Genomic DNA, 14,546 nt, shown 5'->3' on the forward strand with positions numbered 1-14,546 from the left:
TTTATCCTGCTTCAAAAAAAATAAAAATTTATGGGAAAAATACATTTTACCTCCCCTGAACTATCCACACATTTGCACTTTGACTTCCAATGTTTAAAAAGTGAAACTTGACCCCCCAAACTTCCAAATTGTTGCAATTTGACCATTCTGACTTTTTTTTTTCCCAAAATGCCCCCATCCCAAGTTGAAAAAAATAAATAAATAAAAATTAAGGGGTGTTTGGTCTGGGGTGGCTTTGGCCTAACTGGGTTGGCCGGCCACCCCTTAATTTTTATTTATTTGCTTATTTTTTTAACTTTGGATGGAGGCATTTTGGAAAAAAAAAAAGTTAGAATGGTCGAATTGCAACAATTTGGAAGGTTTTTTTTTTTTTTTTTTGGGGGAGGAGGGGGTCAAGTGTCACTTTTTAAACATTGGAGGTCAAAGTGGAAATGGGTAGATAGTTCAGGGGGGAAAATGTTTTTTCCCCAAAATTTATCTTCTTTATTTTCATCTTATACATAACTTATTAACTTTCAATGTATACTCCAAGAGAATAACTTCTATAAGGTCTTGGCACAAATCAAGACCTTTGTGCTCTCCAATAAGGACTTGACAACTCAGCGTAGAATATTGTAAGACAAATAAGTAAAAACACTGAATTTTTATTCTCATATCCTTGAAAGTAAACCTTTTCTATTCATCTACCCAGCCACCAAGACGCTGCCACTGGACATGCCGCAGCCACAGATCTGGCCAGCACATATGACACTCGGCCAACCCACTATAGAAGTTGACGATATTGCGTTGCAGGGAAGCTTACTCTTGAACCTCAAGGTGCTGCCAAGATAGAAGCTACCGTCTCAGAGATCCATCTACCCACAATTATCTTTGTTATTCATCTACCCCAATCAAGTGGCAATCCTCAACAACCCTACAATGATCTTTGCTAATTCAGCAGCTCCTCTCTCACTATAACGTCTCCTTTACCTATGAAACAACCCACAATTAACCCATGCTTACTTAACTGACTAATGCACAATCAATAATTTCTTCATTCACTGAGAAATTTAGAGACTCAATCAGCCCCTAATCCTAAATAAAATTTTCCTTTGAATTTTTTGATTGATACTATACTCTTATAATTTATAAACATTGTGGAGGAAAGTGGCGGGGGATGAGCGGCAGAAGAAGTGAGTGGGCTGGCCGGCATCTTAGACGACGTTGTCTGTGTTGGCCGGATCCATGGTCGCCGCCGGCGGCATGTCTGGCGGCAGCATTGTGGTGCATGGCTGGGTAGATGAATAGGAAAAGTGAAGGAAGGGTTTTTATATGAGAATAAAAATTTAGTGTTTTTGCTTATTTTCCTTAAAGTGTTCTTCGTTGATTTGTCAAGTCGTTACTGGAGGCACAAAGGTCTTGGAAGTTATTCTCATACGCCAATACTTGCGGAAATTGGGCTTATGAGTTGAAATACTAGAAGATGAGAAATTTAAGGAGATAAGAAGTATTGTTTAATTCTATTGTAATACTCTGTAATTATTTTGAATAGAGTATGTCTTATAAAATCAAACCGAAAATTCTTGTTTTGTAAGTACAATATTCTGGATACACACCATAGATTGTTCAAGAGCTACTTTTGCTAAACAATGAGCTGCTTCATTTGCCTCCCTCCCTACATGCCCAACAGCCCAAAACTACAAGCGGTTGAGAATAACTAGAGTATCTTCTATTAATTGGCCATATCGATTCCAACAATATTCTTGTTTCAAATTATTCACAACTTCAAGCGCATCGCCATCCAAAAAGATCCGTTGAAGACCTAGATTTTGGCAAAAACCCACCGCCTTCCATGCTACTATTGCCTTAACTATTGATGGGTCAGTTATAAAAGGCACAATGGTGCACATAGCTGCCCACACAGTTCCTTCCGCATCCCTCACTATCACTCTCACTCCCATCATCTTGGAAGTAGCATCAATAGCAACATCCCAATTAACTTTGTTTACCCCTTGAGTAGGTTTCTTCCATCTTTGTTTCTCAGTTTTTCCTGTTTTGGCTTAATGGACCTCCATAATAACATAAACTAACAAACCCGATGTCAAAGTTGGAATCATCATAAAAAATAAAATAAAAAAATCAAAGAGCTTATGGATACCGCCACATAACCTAATAAAATTGGAATGAGATGAGTGTAGTATGTATAATTATTCTTTTAAATATTCAACGAAAATGAAAAGTGACTATAAACACATGCACAAAAAGGGGAGAAAAAACGTCTATAAACACATCAAAGATGCCATGTTATGATACCTAGGATCTTTAGTCCCTTTAGGATGACTTTATGAAATATTTTCTCAACTAAATTTCAATTTTCAAGAAAACAATTTCAGCTAAAAATAATTTTTTAGTATTTAACTAATGCAAAAAATCATCAGATGACTTTTGAGGAACTTAGATGGCATTTTCCGACAGTGACCGATAGCATATAAGAAAGTATATGCGAAAATGCGAAAATGAGAAGTTCAAATTCAAAAAATGGTTTAAGAAAAAAAAAAACACAATAATAATAATAAAAAAAACTATTTTAGGCAACTTAAAGAATATTTTCCTATCAAAATTTTCGTTTGTATCAAACATTAAAATATATATATTTTTTTTTTGAAAAATATTTTCCCCAAAAATCAACCGAAAAAATGGTTAAATTTACTTTATCCTTTGAAGTTCCATGAGTTTTTCAATTCGAACCCCAATGTTTAAAAATTGGTAATGTACCTCCTCAATGTTTCAAAAAATTTCAATTCAAACCTTCCATTACTAATTTCCGTCTAATTAGACAGAAATCTATGAAATTATGTAAATACTCTTAAGGCTTTTTTTATTTTTTTATTTATTTTTTATTTTTTTAAATTTCCATCCAATTAGACGGAAATTAGTAACGGATGGTCTAAATTGAAAATTTTTAAAACATTAGAGGGTACATTGCCAATTTTTAAACATTAGAGTTAGAATTTAAAAACCTAAAAGTTGGAGAGGCAAAGTGAATTTAACCCAAAAAAAAAAAAAAACAAAAAAAACAAAAAAAAAAAAAAAAGAAACAAAACCCCTTCATCTCACACTGTATTTCATTTACTCCAAAGTTCTAATACCAGCGGGGAGTGGCGTGCGAAAAAACCATGGCTCAGGTTCTGAACCTAAGCGCACCAAATCGAACCATCTCTAAATCGTTCTCGACTCGTTCTGAATCACCTCGTACCCAATACACCTCGTTGACTCGCCATGAGATTGTGAACCAGACATGGAGTTCTCTGCAGCAGAAACTCAATTGTAACGGCAGATTTTCTTGCCTTTTCTCTGACAACCGGAGAGAGGTACTTAAACTTTGTATTTTTTATGTGTATTCTTTTTACGTGTTTGGTTACTGAGGAACGTTTCTGGGTATACTGCTAAAGTTTATGGTTATAGCGGAAATTTGATAGTGCGAAAGCTTGAAAGATGCTGTTTTGAGTTCAATGGGGTTTCCTGAAGTTTTTCATTTCGCTTGGAAATGAGAACCCTGGTCCCGTTTTGGGCTTCTTGAATTGTGTTCTTAAAAATCAAACTTTTGATGAGATTTTTTTTTTTTTTTTTTTTTTACTTTATTTGTAATGTCTATGGTGGACTTGCCTTGTACATGAACTGGTTAGAAATTTGATCGAGCCCCATTTAGTGTTTCCCTTGTACATGAACTGCTATATTCCTTGGATTAAGTTGGATATTATTCCAGCGATACCCTGGTCCCGTTTTGGGCATCTTGAGACAAATTCGGTTTTGTAAACCCAACTGGGTATTTTAAGCCAAGAAGTCTGAAAAATCAAACTTTTGAAGAGATTTTTGGACTTTCTTTGTAATATCTGTCCTGGTCTTGCCTTGTACGTGAACTAGTTAGGAATTTGATCGAGCCCCATTTAGTGGTTCCCTTATACATTAACTGCTTTATTCCTTGGATATTATTCCTCGTATTTGTAAGGGTTTGGATAAGGTTTAAAGGAAGTGGATAAGGTTCTAAACATGATACATGCAAATCATTTAACATACAAAGGTGCAGTCTGCCACTAAAATGATGAATAACCCTCACCAACTCCAGAGTAATCTCCATTTGTAATCTCTTGATTCCTCAACATTTATCTTGGGCCCCTATTGCCATAATTTTTGTTAACTTCTACCAATCCAACAATTTTGATGTTGCAGTCCTTGGTGCATATAGTAGATGAACAAGTTTAGTTTCCAATGGCAGCCAGGTTTGTAAAGCCAGATTCTGTTTCCTTATAACGGGGATTGTGGGAAAGGTTCACCAGAGAACAAGGTGCACATGGTGTTATGATCTGCCCTTGTTGTGTCTAGAGTGTCATGATTTGGATTGGCCCTGCCTTGAGAAAAAAAGGTGGGTATAACTTATAAGTAGGAAAGGTTCATCAGAGAACAAGGTGCACATGATGGTATGATCTGCTCTTGTTGTGTCTAGAGTGTTACGACTTGGATTGCCCCAGCCTTGAGAAAAATATAGGTTATGCCAAGTGTAAAGCAGCATTGCATAATTCTTAATTAATCAAGTCCCATAATTCTATATCCTGAAATTTAACTTGCCCCATTAATTCTATCCTGAAATTTAATTTATGTTTGGGTTATTCATGAATAACAGTGTGCTAATTCACGGCCAACATGAATAGCAATGAGGCATGAGCAGCAGAATTAGACATAGGATATGGTTTTAGATATGATTGATGGCCAACATGCTGCCAACCCAATGTAGTTGGAACAAGGTTTCCTTGGGTTTGTCAAAAAAAAAAAATGCACATTATAAGGATATAGGGTTGTCCAAAAACTGCACATTGTAGATTTAATTGGAATTTGTTCCTGATAGTTCTGCTGCTTTGAACTCACGGGCATCTCTTTCCCCCAATCTGAGTTGTTTATGATATGTTGACCTAGTCTGCTCCATCTTGTGTGGGGAGGACTATAAAGCCTGAGCACTTCATTGTGAAATATAATTTTCTATAATGCTGGTTTATCTCCTCCAGGATCAATTTAGCTTTGCTCTAACTATGGTTGCAGGAACAAGCTAGGAAAGCATTAGAAAGTGCACTTGGTGAAAAGAAAAATGAATTTGAGAAATGGAACAAGGAAATTAAGAGGAGAGAGGAGGTGGGTGGAGGTGGTGATGCTGGTGGAGGTGGTTGGTTTGGATGGGGTCGACGGTTTGGTTGGTCCAATGGTGACCATTTCTGGCAAGAAGCACAACAAGCAATTCTCGCTGTATTAGGAATCATAGTCATGGTAAGCAGTTTCCTTCTTTTACCATTTAAAAGTTTTTGCATAATGCCAGTGTCAAAAATACCATTCTCATACATAATGTTTTGCAGTATCTCATAGTTGCAAAAGGTGAAGTGATGCTTGCTGTCATCTTCAACCCATTGCTGTATGCCTTACGAGGAACAAGAAATGCACTTGCTATCATAACATCAAGAATCTTAGGAAAGACAACTCCAGATAGTCATGTTGATTTTCATATGTCGAAGAAGGATGGCTACAGCGATATTTCTGCCAAAGAGAGAGTTTTGAAAAAATGGGGAAGCGAGTGATAGTTTTGTTTCAGGTTTGACATCAGTTCAACCCTTCATGCATTGCTAGTGTCGCAATTGTGTTGTACACCATGCTTTTTGCTTGTTGAATACAATTTCCTTGGCGAGGCCCTATTTTATCGAAGTTAATTAATGACCATTTCAACGTTATGGGGAAAGCCCATTGTTATGATGGGTCTCATTCAGTATTGGTACGAAGTTCCTCTCTGTAATAGGATTTGAACTGTACATCAAACTCGATTTATTTTTGATCCCATAATACTTGAATTCTTTGTTGAAATCTTGATGTAATCGAACCTACTCGTTTTAAGACCATGGAAGGCTCCATTGAATCATTTCATATCCTTTTAGAAAACACTGTGGACTTGGGCTCCATTTACTTCGACGTAAAATGGTTTACGGAAAATGAGTTCTGCATTTTAAGGTGTTTACTTCGACGTAAAATAATGGGCAATGAAAAATATTTTTCTTTTGACCGAAAATTCTTCTTTAATTTTTGGAAAATGGTTTATGGTAACCGTAAACTATTTTCCGATTTTGAGCATCTCATTCTTAAATTGACGGACCTTGCCAAGTCTAGCCCAAAACCTCGTCGGGACTTGACTGGAAAATGACTTCCCTGAAAATATTTTCCGACGGAAACCATTTTACATTGAAGTAAACGGAGCCTTAGTTTTCTTTATGATCCAAATACCCAGTCAGGGCAAGTTAAAAGCTCATATTAGATTCACTGGATTTCAACTATGCAGTCATCCAAGTTGTTTTCATTTTGTAATATGAATTGTAGTGCCAGTTTAGCATGGACAAAGTTTCTTTCAAATTGTGTTAGAAAAAATTCTTTTTTTTTTTTTGATAAGTCATAAACTGTTTTATTAAAAGCGTAAAGGTGCCCTGAAGTACATTGAGAGTATACAACAAGATCACCTAACTAGAAGGGAAAAAGTAAGCAAGAAAATCATCATAACTAATTGACACTGGAAAGACATGTGCAACGGTCCAGAGATACAAAGTATGAAAGCAAGAGGCTAAGATGTCTTCCGACGTCCCCTCCAAATCCTCAAAGCACATATTATTTATTTTCCTCCATAAGCACCAAAAAAAGCAAATAGGCACCATCTTCCAAACCGCGGCACTCCCCCTCCTCCCCGAAGACTACTAACAAGCGAGTAAATCCGAAACCCGTCTCGGCATCACCCAAGACACCCTAAACCGACCAAAAAAGGCACTCCAGAATGCATAAGCAACCTCACAATGAAGGAGAAGATGATCCACCGTTTCCTCATTTCTCTTGTACATATAACATCTATTCGTCACAATCATCCGTCGCTTCTTAAGGTTATCTAAAGTCAGAATTTTGCCCAAAGCCGCCGACCACACAAAGAAACTCACCCTCGGAGGAGCTTATGTTCTCCACACACTCTTCCAAGGGAATCCCCTCCCTTCAGAACACGCCAAGGAAGCGTAAAAGAGCTTGACCTTGAAACGACCTCTTTTGGAAGAGTTCCACCGCAACCTATCTTCACACCCTCGGTACACTCGAGCAGAATGTAACACTTGAAAAAAAGAGGTCAAGACATTCACCTCCTAGTCATGAGCCTATCTAGAAAAACTAACATTCCACTGGTTAGAGCCACCCAACACCTCCAAATGTGCCGCAACTGAGGCGTCCTTTGCACAAGCAATACTGAATAAGCCTGGGAAAGCTATCTTGAGAGCCATATCACCAAACCACAAATCATGCCAGAAATGAACCCTAGTCCCATCTCGTACCTCAATTTGTGTAAACCCTTTGAAAGTACCCCACCCTTTCCTAATGTTCTTCCATAATCCCACCCCAAAAGATCCACCCGGCTCCAAAGAGCACCACCCTCCCCAACAACTTCCAAATTTTGCATCCACCACAGCCCTCCACCAAGTATCTTTCTCTGATCCATAGCGCCACAACCATTTCCCTAGCAGGGAGCGGTTGAACACCATAAGATTTCTAATACCCAAACTGCCCTCCTTAATCGGAGTGCAAACCTTCGACCACTTCACCAAGTGATACTTCAATTCTTCGCCTAAACCACCCCATAGAAAATCCTGCTGCAACTTCTCAATCCGCTTAGCAACACTAACCAGAATAGGGAAGAGAGACAAATAGTAAGTAGGCAAGTTGGCGAAAGTACTCTTGATAAGCGTGACTCTTCCACCCTTTAACAAATACACCATTTTCCAACTGGCCAATCTACGTTCTATCTTCTCGATAACTCCATCCGAAATATGCTTAGGCTTGCAAGTGGCCCCCAGCGGCAGGCCAAGATGCTTTACTGGCAAATAAGCAACCCCACACCCTAGAATACCGGCTAACCTGTCCACTTGCTCCACATTCCCCACTGGAATTAACACTGACTTGGCCAAATTAACCTTCAAACCGGAAGCAGCTTCAAACAGCAAAAATAAACTCCGCAAATAACGAAGCTGGGTGGGCATAGCATTGCAAAAAATCAAGGTATCGTCGGCAAACAGAAGATGAGAGAAAGTAATATTATCGACCTGGAACCCTTCTTTTAGCCCCCCATTAACTGCCGCCAAAATCATCCTACTTAAAGTTTCCATCACAAAAACAAATAGCAGAGGAGACAAGGGGTCCCCTTGTCTCAAACCCCTGGAACTGCTAAAGAAGCCATTAGGAGAACCATTAATCAGAATCGAGAACCTCACTGACAAAATGCAATGTTCTATCCAAGAGCACCAAATCCCGCCAAAACCACATCTCTTAAGCATATATAACAAGAAATCCCAATTCACATGATCATATGCTTTTTCCAGATCCATTTTGCAAATAACCCCTAGCTCCCCAGATCTCAACCAACCATCAAGGTCTTCATTAGAAATCAAGATAGGATCTAGAATTTGCCTCCCCTTGATGAAAGCACTTTGGGATTGAGAAATAACCTTATCTAGAACTACCTTCAATCTATTTGCTAAAACCTTAGCTATGATTTTGTAGATGCCTCCCACAAGGCTTATAGACCGAAAATCTTTGAGATTGATAGCGCCGGGAACCTTCGGAATAAGCGAAATGAACGAAGCATTGAGGCTCTTCTCAAACATCCCTCCAACATGAAAAGCACTAAACACCTTCATAATGTCCTCCCTCACAACCTCGTAGCAAACTTGGAAGAAGGCCATAGAAAACCCATCGAGGCCCGACGCCTTATTACCATTCATTTTAAACACTACCTTTCTAACATCTTCCTCTTCGAAGTCTCTCTTCAACCAACTAGCCTCCACCTCCGAAATGGAATCAAAGGAAATGCCATCTACCATAGGCCTTCAACAGCATTGCTCCGAGAAAAGATTTTGATAGTACTCAACAACATACTCACTAATCTCGGTCGGATTTGAGGAGATATTATCCCCAATCATGAGAGTATCCTTAGAGTTATGCCTTCTATTAGAGTTGGCTATGGAGTAAAAAAAATTTAGTACACTTATCGCCTTCCTTCAACCACATCACCCTAGATGTTTGCCTCCAACTCACCTCCTCCATAAGCGTGCACTTCTCTAACTCTCAAACCACTTCCGCCTTCCTCATAACCTCCCCTGCATCCAAAGCCCTACTTTCTTCATTCACATCCAACAACCGAAGCTCTTCAAGAAGCATCCTCTTATTCCTATCAATGTTGCTGAACACCTCCTCGTTCCAGGTCTTCAAATTCAACTTTAGGGCCTTGAGCTTGCAAGCAAGAACAAAACTCGGCGTACCATGAAACACATAGGAGTCCCACCATTGTTTCACCAGGGCCACAAAACCTTCCGCTTTAAACCACATTTTTTCAAATTTAAACGGCCTCTTCCCCTTTGCCACCTCGCCCAGCTCAAGAATGATAGGGAAATGATCCAAGCACAGGCGGGACAGCCTCTTCTGCCTAACCCCTTGAAACCGAGCCTCCAACTCTGGGGAGATAAGAAACCGATCAATCCTTGACCACAAAGGGGGGTCATTAGAAATTGACCATGTAAACAAACCCCCAATCAGGGGAAGATCCATTAACCCTTGTTCAAAAATAAAGTCTGAAAATTCCATCATGGCCGAATTCAAATGGGCTTCACCTGATCTTTCACTAGGGAACCGAGTGACATTAAAATCACCCCCAATACACCATGGTATGTCCCACCAGTTAATAACACCAACTAACTCCTTCCAAAGGAGCCTTCTATCCCTATTGAGGTTCGAATCATAAACCCCCGCAAAAGCCCAAACAAAGCGATCCCCAATGTTCCTGAAAGACATCTCCAGGGTGAAGGTCCCCACGCAAACATCGACCTTCTCCACCACCCTATTATCCCACATAATCAAAATCCCTCCCGAAGCCCCTCTAGAATCCAAATAACACCAATACACATGACTCCGCCCCCATAAGCTATGAACAATATTGCGAGACATACCTTGGATCTTGGTTTCTTGAAGACAAACAATATCTACCTTCCAATGCTTGAGCAAATTCCTCACCCTCAAACGTTTATCCCTCTTGTTCAACCCTCTCACATTCCAAGACAAAATGCTTAGCTTCATAAGGCTACTACATGCCCCCTCCCCTTCCTCTTGCCATGGCTAGAACTCAAACATCTAGCGTCATAATTCATTGAGCACTCCAAATTCCTAACCTCCCTCTTGTCCTTAGTGCCGCTACTCGTATTCATCACCATCGCATTATTCCTTCTTTCCTCTTCTAAAAAAGTTAAAAGAGCTAACAATTGCAGCTTGTGACCCGTGTATGAAATTCCCACAATTGGATAAATCTCATTAGCACATTGAATAACCCAATCTGAATAACCCGACGCACCCCCTGCAGTAGGACTGTACATATTCAAAGGAGGAGGCACATTGACCTCGCAAAGTACCTGGGCATCATCTCGTGTCTCAGCCGCCCTGTCATTCTCACCACCAGACTGGCCAGCTTCACACAGCTTCACCACTCTTGAACACTCGAGTCTAGCCGCCCTGTCATGCTCTCCACCAGACTGGCCAACTACACACAACTTAACCACTTCTGAACACCCGAGTCCTAAACTCATATGGTCCCCATCTAATGGGTGAGAGTAACCAGGATACCCAACAAAAAACCTTTGTTCCTGAGGAATGCCCAGGCCCTCACTACCCTGAATGTCTCCCTGAAACCCAACAACAGGAGACCAAGGCACCAAATCACTGACCTCAATCACTGGAGATGGAAATTCCGAATTCGTCTAATGCACAACCTCCTCCCCACTGCACGGTGACACAGCCTCTGGCGAAAAAAAAGGGACTCGTTGGCCTTTAATCGCGATCCCATCCGGCGAAAATCTTTCCTAGTCACGGCTACAACTGGATCGACTATAGTAGCTACTAGCGACGGCTTTTCCGTCAAAGTCAGAGTACCCCTTGCCAACAGCGTAAACCCTGGTGAACTCTAAGGATCTCCGGCACCACCTAATGAGACCCCACCACCGGGAATAGCTCCAGGTGAGTCGACGAGAGATACAGGAATGGTGACGAGGGCTTCCGTGACTGTCGGGGATTCCCCTGGATCACCGACGCCACCTTTCGAAGACGATGCTCTTGGATCTCCGGTCCAGCCCACCCGCCATTCCATCGAAGACTCCCATGTATGTTTCGGGTGAGAAAGATGCATGCTCAACACATTGGGTCCAGAAGAACCACGGTAGCCCTGGCCCATACCGGAGCCCATCACAGATTTCAACTTATGAACTGCCAACTTCCTCTTTGCCTTGAAGCCTCCTATGGACCGTGGGCCTATCCTTCCAGCCCACTCCATACCCTTTTGACCACTTCTCTCCTTAGCACCTGGATCTAACTCAAGGCCTTCTGTGGGCCGTGGACCTTACTCAGCCACCCCATCCTTCCCCACCATCTCATGTTCTGGCCTGACAAATTGGACTAGGTTGAATTTCCTGCCTAAGCCCACTCTCCTCCACCCTTATTAAAGCCATTTCCAATCTCTGAAGACCCACGCCAATCTCCCCTTTCAACCATCTTAACGTCTCCCTGCAGTGACGAAGCTCCATACCTACTCCAGTATGGGTCTGTGTCTGACACTCAGATATCTTCCGTCCCATCAGTTCTTGCACAGTACCATCACTCGTTGCAGGTGCTCTCACCCGCGTTTGAAGGTAACTCGCCAGAATCCTAGCTGCTTGCACTTCTTTCCCTGTGATTTTCTTCACCTCCAGTTGTCGCAGTCTCTCGCCCTCCTAACCGCTGGGTGGCCTCGCCGGATTCTGGTTTACCAACCTTGGCTTCAATCCCAGTTTATCTGTGCGTAGTACCTGTGTGTCCAAATTTGTAGAAGAATCCTTTAACCATTTGGGCACTGGGCCACAGGCCCTGAATATGGACGAAAACGCTCCTCTACCGGATTAACTGACTGAGCCAAGACATCGGCATAACTCCTCCTAACCTTCCCCTCTTGTACCTTCTTCTCTTCCTTGGCACCACAAAGAGACGAGTTGGCTAAACGCACTTCTGAGATGAAGCGCTTCCATCTTGCCTAAAGCACCCTTCTGGGATGAGGACCGAACCACACCTTCTCCTCCCATTAAATTCCTCAAGCGTTAAGAAGCACCCATGCCTATTGGATCGTCGCTGCGCAATAAACCGCGGATAACCTGCTCTTGATTGATCCTAGAACACCTCTGAATCCTCCATTACCACTATAACCTCTACTTTGCGAATTAACCACTCTAGCTCATCCTTCTGAATGAAAATGGACCTTTGCTTCCCTTTGCTTTTCTCGAAGATCCTCACCCCAGAAGCCCTTGCCTTCACTACCAATTCAAATTCCTTCGCCTCTACAGACCAACTCCTTCCTCTCGCCATTTCCTTACAATTTCAAGAAGAGAATAGCTGAAACAAAGTTGAGTTGGGAGGAAAAAAAAGAAGAGCTAGAGTGGACATAATAAGGAGCTAGAGTGGACCCTAAACCCTAAACCCTAAAAAAAAAAAGAGCCATTCTTTCAACCCATTCTATTAAATTGACATCTGTCGTTAGAGCTTGTGATTCTCAGATGCTCCTTAGCCATAAGATTATGCCCTTAATTGGACATAATAAGTTTCCTCATGCAACAGGTATGCAACGATCACTGCCATCGTGGCTTGATCCCCTCATCATTGGGAAGGAAAAAAGCTGTATAACATGATATCCTGAACTACTAGCTATAATCATGGTGCACCATTGAAATTGTGTATTAGTTTATATAATGTCCTTGTCATGCATGAATTGGGATGTTAAAGGGTGCTGTTTATGATGAGGTTTATCTTCTTTTGTGCTTTTTATTATTGATCTTCGTGTCATGTCTTCTATCAGTCCCTACTAGAGACAATTATTAGCCTTTTGCTATGCAGATATAAATTAGGGTAAAGTCCACATACCTCCTCAAACTACCACTCAATTGATAATGTACTCCTTAAACTGGAGGTTTTTTTTGGACCTCTGCTGACGTGGCAAAGGTTTTCTTGTTTGTTTTGAGGTAGTTTTTTTTCCTGTGATTCCGATCTACGTGCTCATCTTTCTTGTGCGTGAGGGTGCGTGACTTCTCCGACGACCATGTTTCCGGTGAAGACTTGCTGAAGTTTTCTAGTTCTTACTATCCCTACCTCGTGGAGTGCTCAATTGGCATTTTATGGCTAAGCGAGCAAATAGAGGTTATGGCGGAAAGAAGAATTTGAAGTTGCTAATGAGAGAGGCCACAGTTGATGTAGCAAATGCTTCACATTCTTTGGATTATGCAACTAAATTGAGTGAGGAGGAGGAGATTTGTGCTTCACTGGACTGTGAAGGTGTGATTTCGAAGTTGGATGCACAGAGACCTGATGGTAGTGTCTTTGCTGTTGAATTGGTTGTTAATGGTGTGGAGGTTGTTTCTGTTAATCTTGAGGTGGAGGTTCTGTGAAATCCTGGTTTCTTTGAGGCTAAGGTGGAGCCACCAGTTGTTCTTAATGAGAAGATGGATCAGAAGAATTCAGCACAGTACTGGAGGCAATTGTTTCGATTGGAGAAATCTCTAGGTGCTCTGCATTACTTTGCTCCTTCTTGTGAGGGTGGTAATGTTGTAGTGAAACCTCCTAAGGCAGCAATTGAGGAAGGAATTTCAAAGTAGTCTCCATCTCTGGTAGGCTAATTTCTTGACAAACCTCTTCCCTTTTATATTGTCAAACGTACTATGGATACTTTGTTGGCTCAATATGGAAAAGTTGAGGTGTTTTTATTGGAGAATGGTTTATACTTATTTCTGTTTGCTGATGAAAGGATTAGAGATGAGGTTATGGAGGCAAAACTATGGCATATAGCAAATAAACCTCTGATTTTGAGGAAATGGACTCCAAGTATGCAACTCCTTAAGATTTCATTATCTACTGTGCCTGTTTGGGTCAAGCTACATAATCTTCCAATTGAATTTTACAACTCTACTTGTTTGAGTTATGTGCCTAGTGGTGTTGGAAAGCCCCTCTGTACTGATTTTGTTGCTGAAGAACAACTTCGTATTGGCTTTGCTAGGGTGTTGGTTGAGGTGAATGTTGATTCTGAGTTTCCTAAGGAGATTGAAGTTGAGGGTACTGATGGGAGGAGGGTTGTAGTAGGTATTGAATATCCTTGGCTTTCTGTTAAGTGTAAGAAGTGTAAGTCCTTTGGTCATTTAACCTATGCTTGAAATAAAATTGAGAAGCAGGTTTAGGTTCCTAGGAGGTTTGAGCCTGTTCAGCAGGAATTGTATAAACATAATTGTTCTATGGCTAAAAAGGTTGATGAGGTTAAGATTGTGACTCCTGGTGTTGTAGCTAAAGATCAGTGGAATGAAGTCAAAAGTAATAGAAGAATTCCTATTTCTAAACCATCTGTTTGTGATAGTCAGAGGCATTGGACCAATTCTTTTCATTTGTTGGCTAGAGCTAATGGTAAT

General features: G+C 40.9%; 2 protein-coding genes across 2 annotated transcripts; both read left to right on the forward strand.

Annotated features, from left to right (window-relative positions):
- The first annotated feature begins 3,121 nt into the window (after positions 1-3,121).
- Positions 3,122-5,785, forward strand: LOC132175277 (sulfate adenylyltransferase subunit). Its single transcript, XM_059587163.2, has 3 exons — positions 3,122-3,350; positions 5,074-5,295; positions 5,382-5,785. Exons 1-3 carry the CDS (start codon positions 3,156-3,158, stop codon positions 5,598-5,600), a joined length of 636 nt encoding a protein of 211 aa, XP_059443146.1. The 5' UTR covers positions 3,122-3,155; the 3' UTR covers positions 5,601-5,785.
- Positions 5,786-13,808: 8,023 nt separating this feature from the next.
- Positions 13,809-14,297, forward strand: LOC148586831 (uncharacterized). The gene has a single exon (XM_088514356.1). The coding sequence runs from the start codon at positions 13,809-13,811 to the stop codon at positions 14,295-14,297; it is 489 nt and encodes a 162-aa protein (XP_088370482.1).
- The last annotated feature ends 249 nt before the right edge of the window (positions 14,298-14,546 follow it).

This window comes from Corylus avellana, chromosome 3, assembly GCF_965113065.1.
Source record: "Corylus avellana chromosome 3, dhCorAvel1.hap1.2, whole genome shotgun sequence".
In the NCBI taxonomy this organism is placed as follows: Eukaryota; Viridiplantae; Streptophyta; class Magnoliopsida; order Fagales; family Betulaceae; genus Corylus; species Corylus avellana.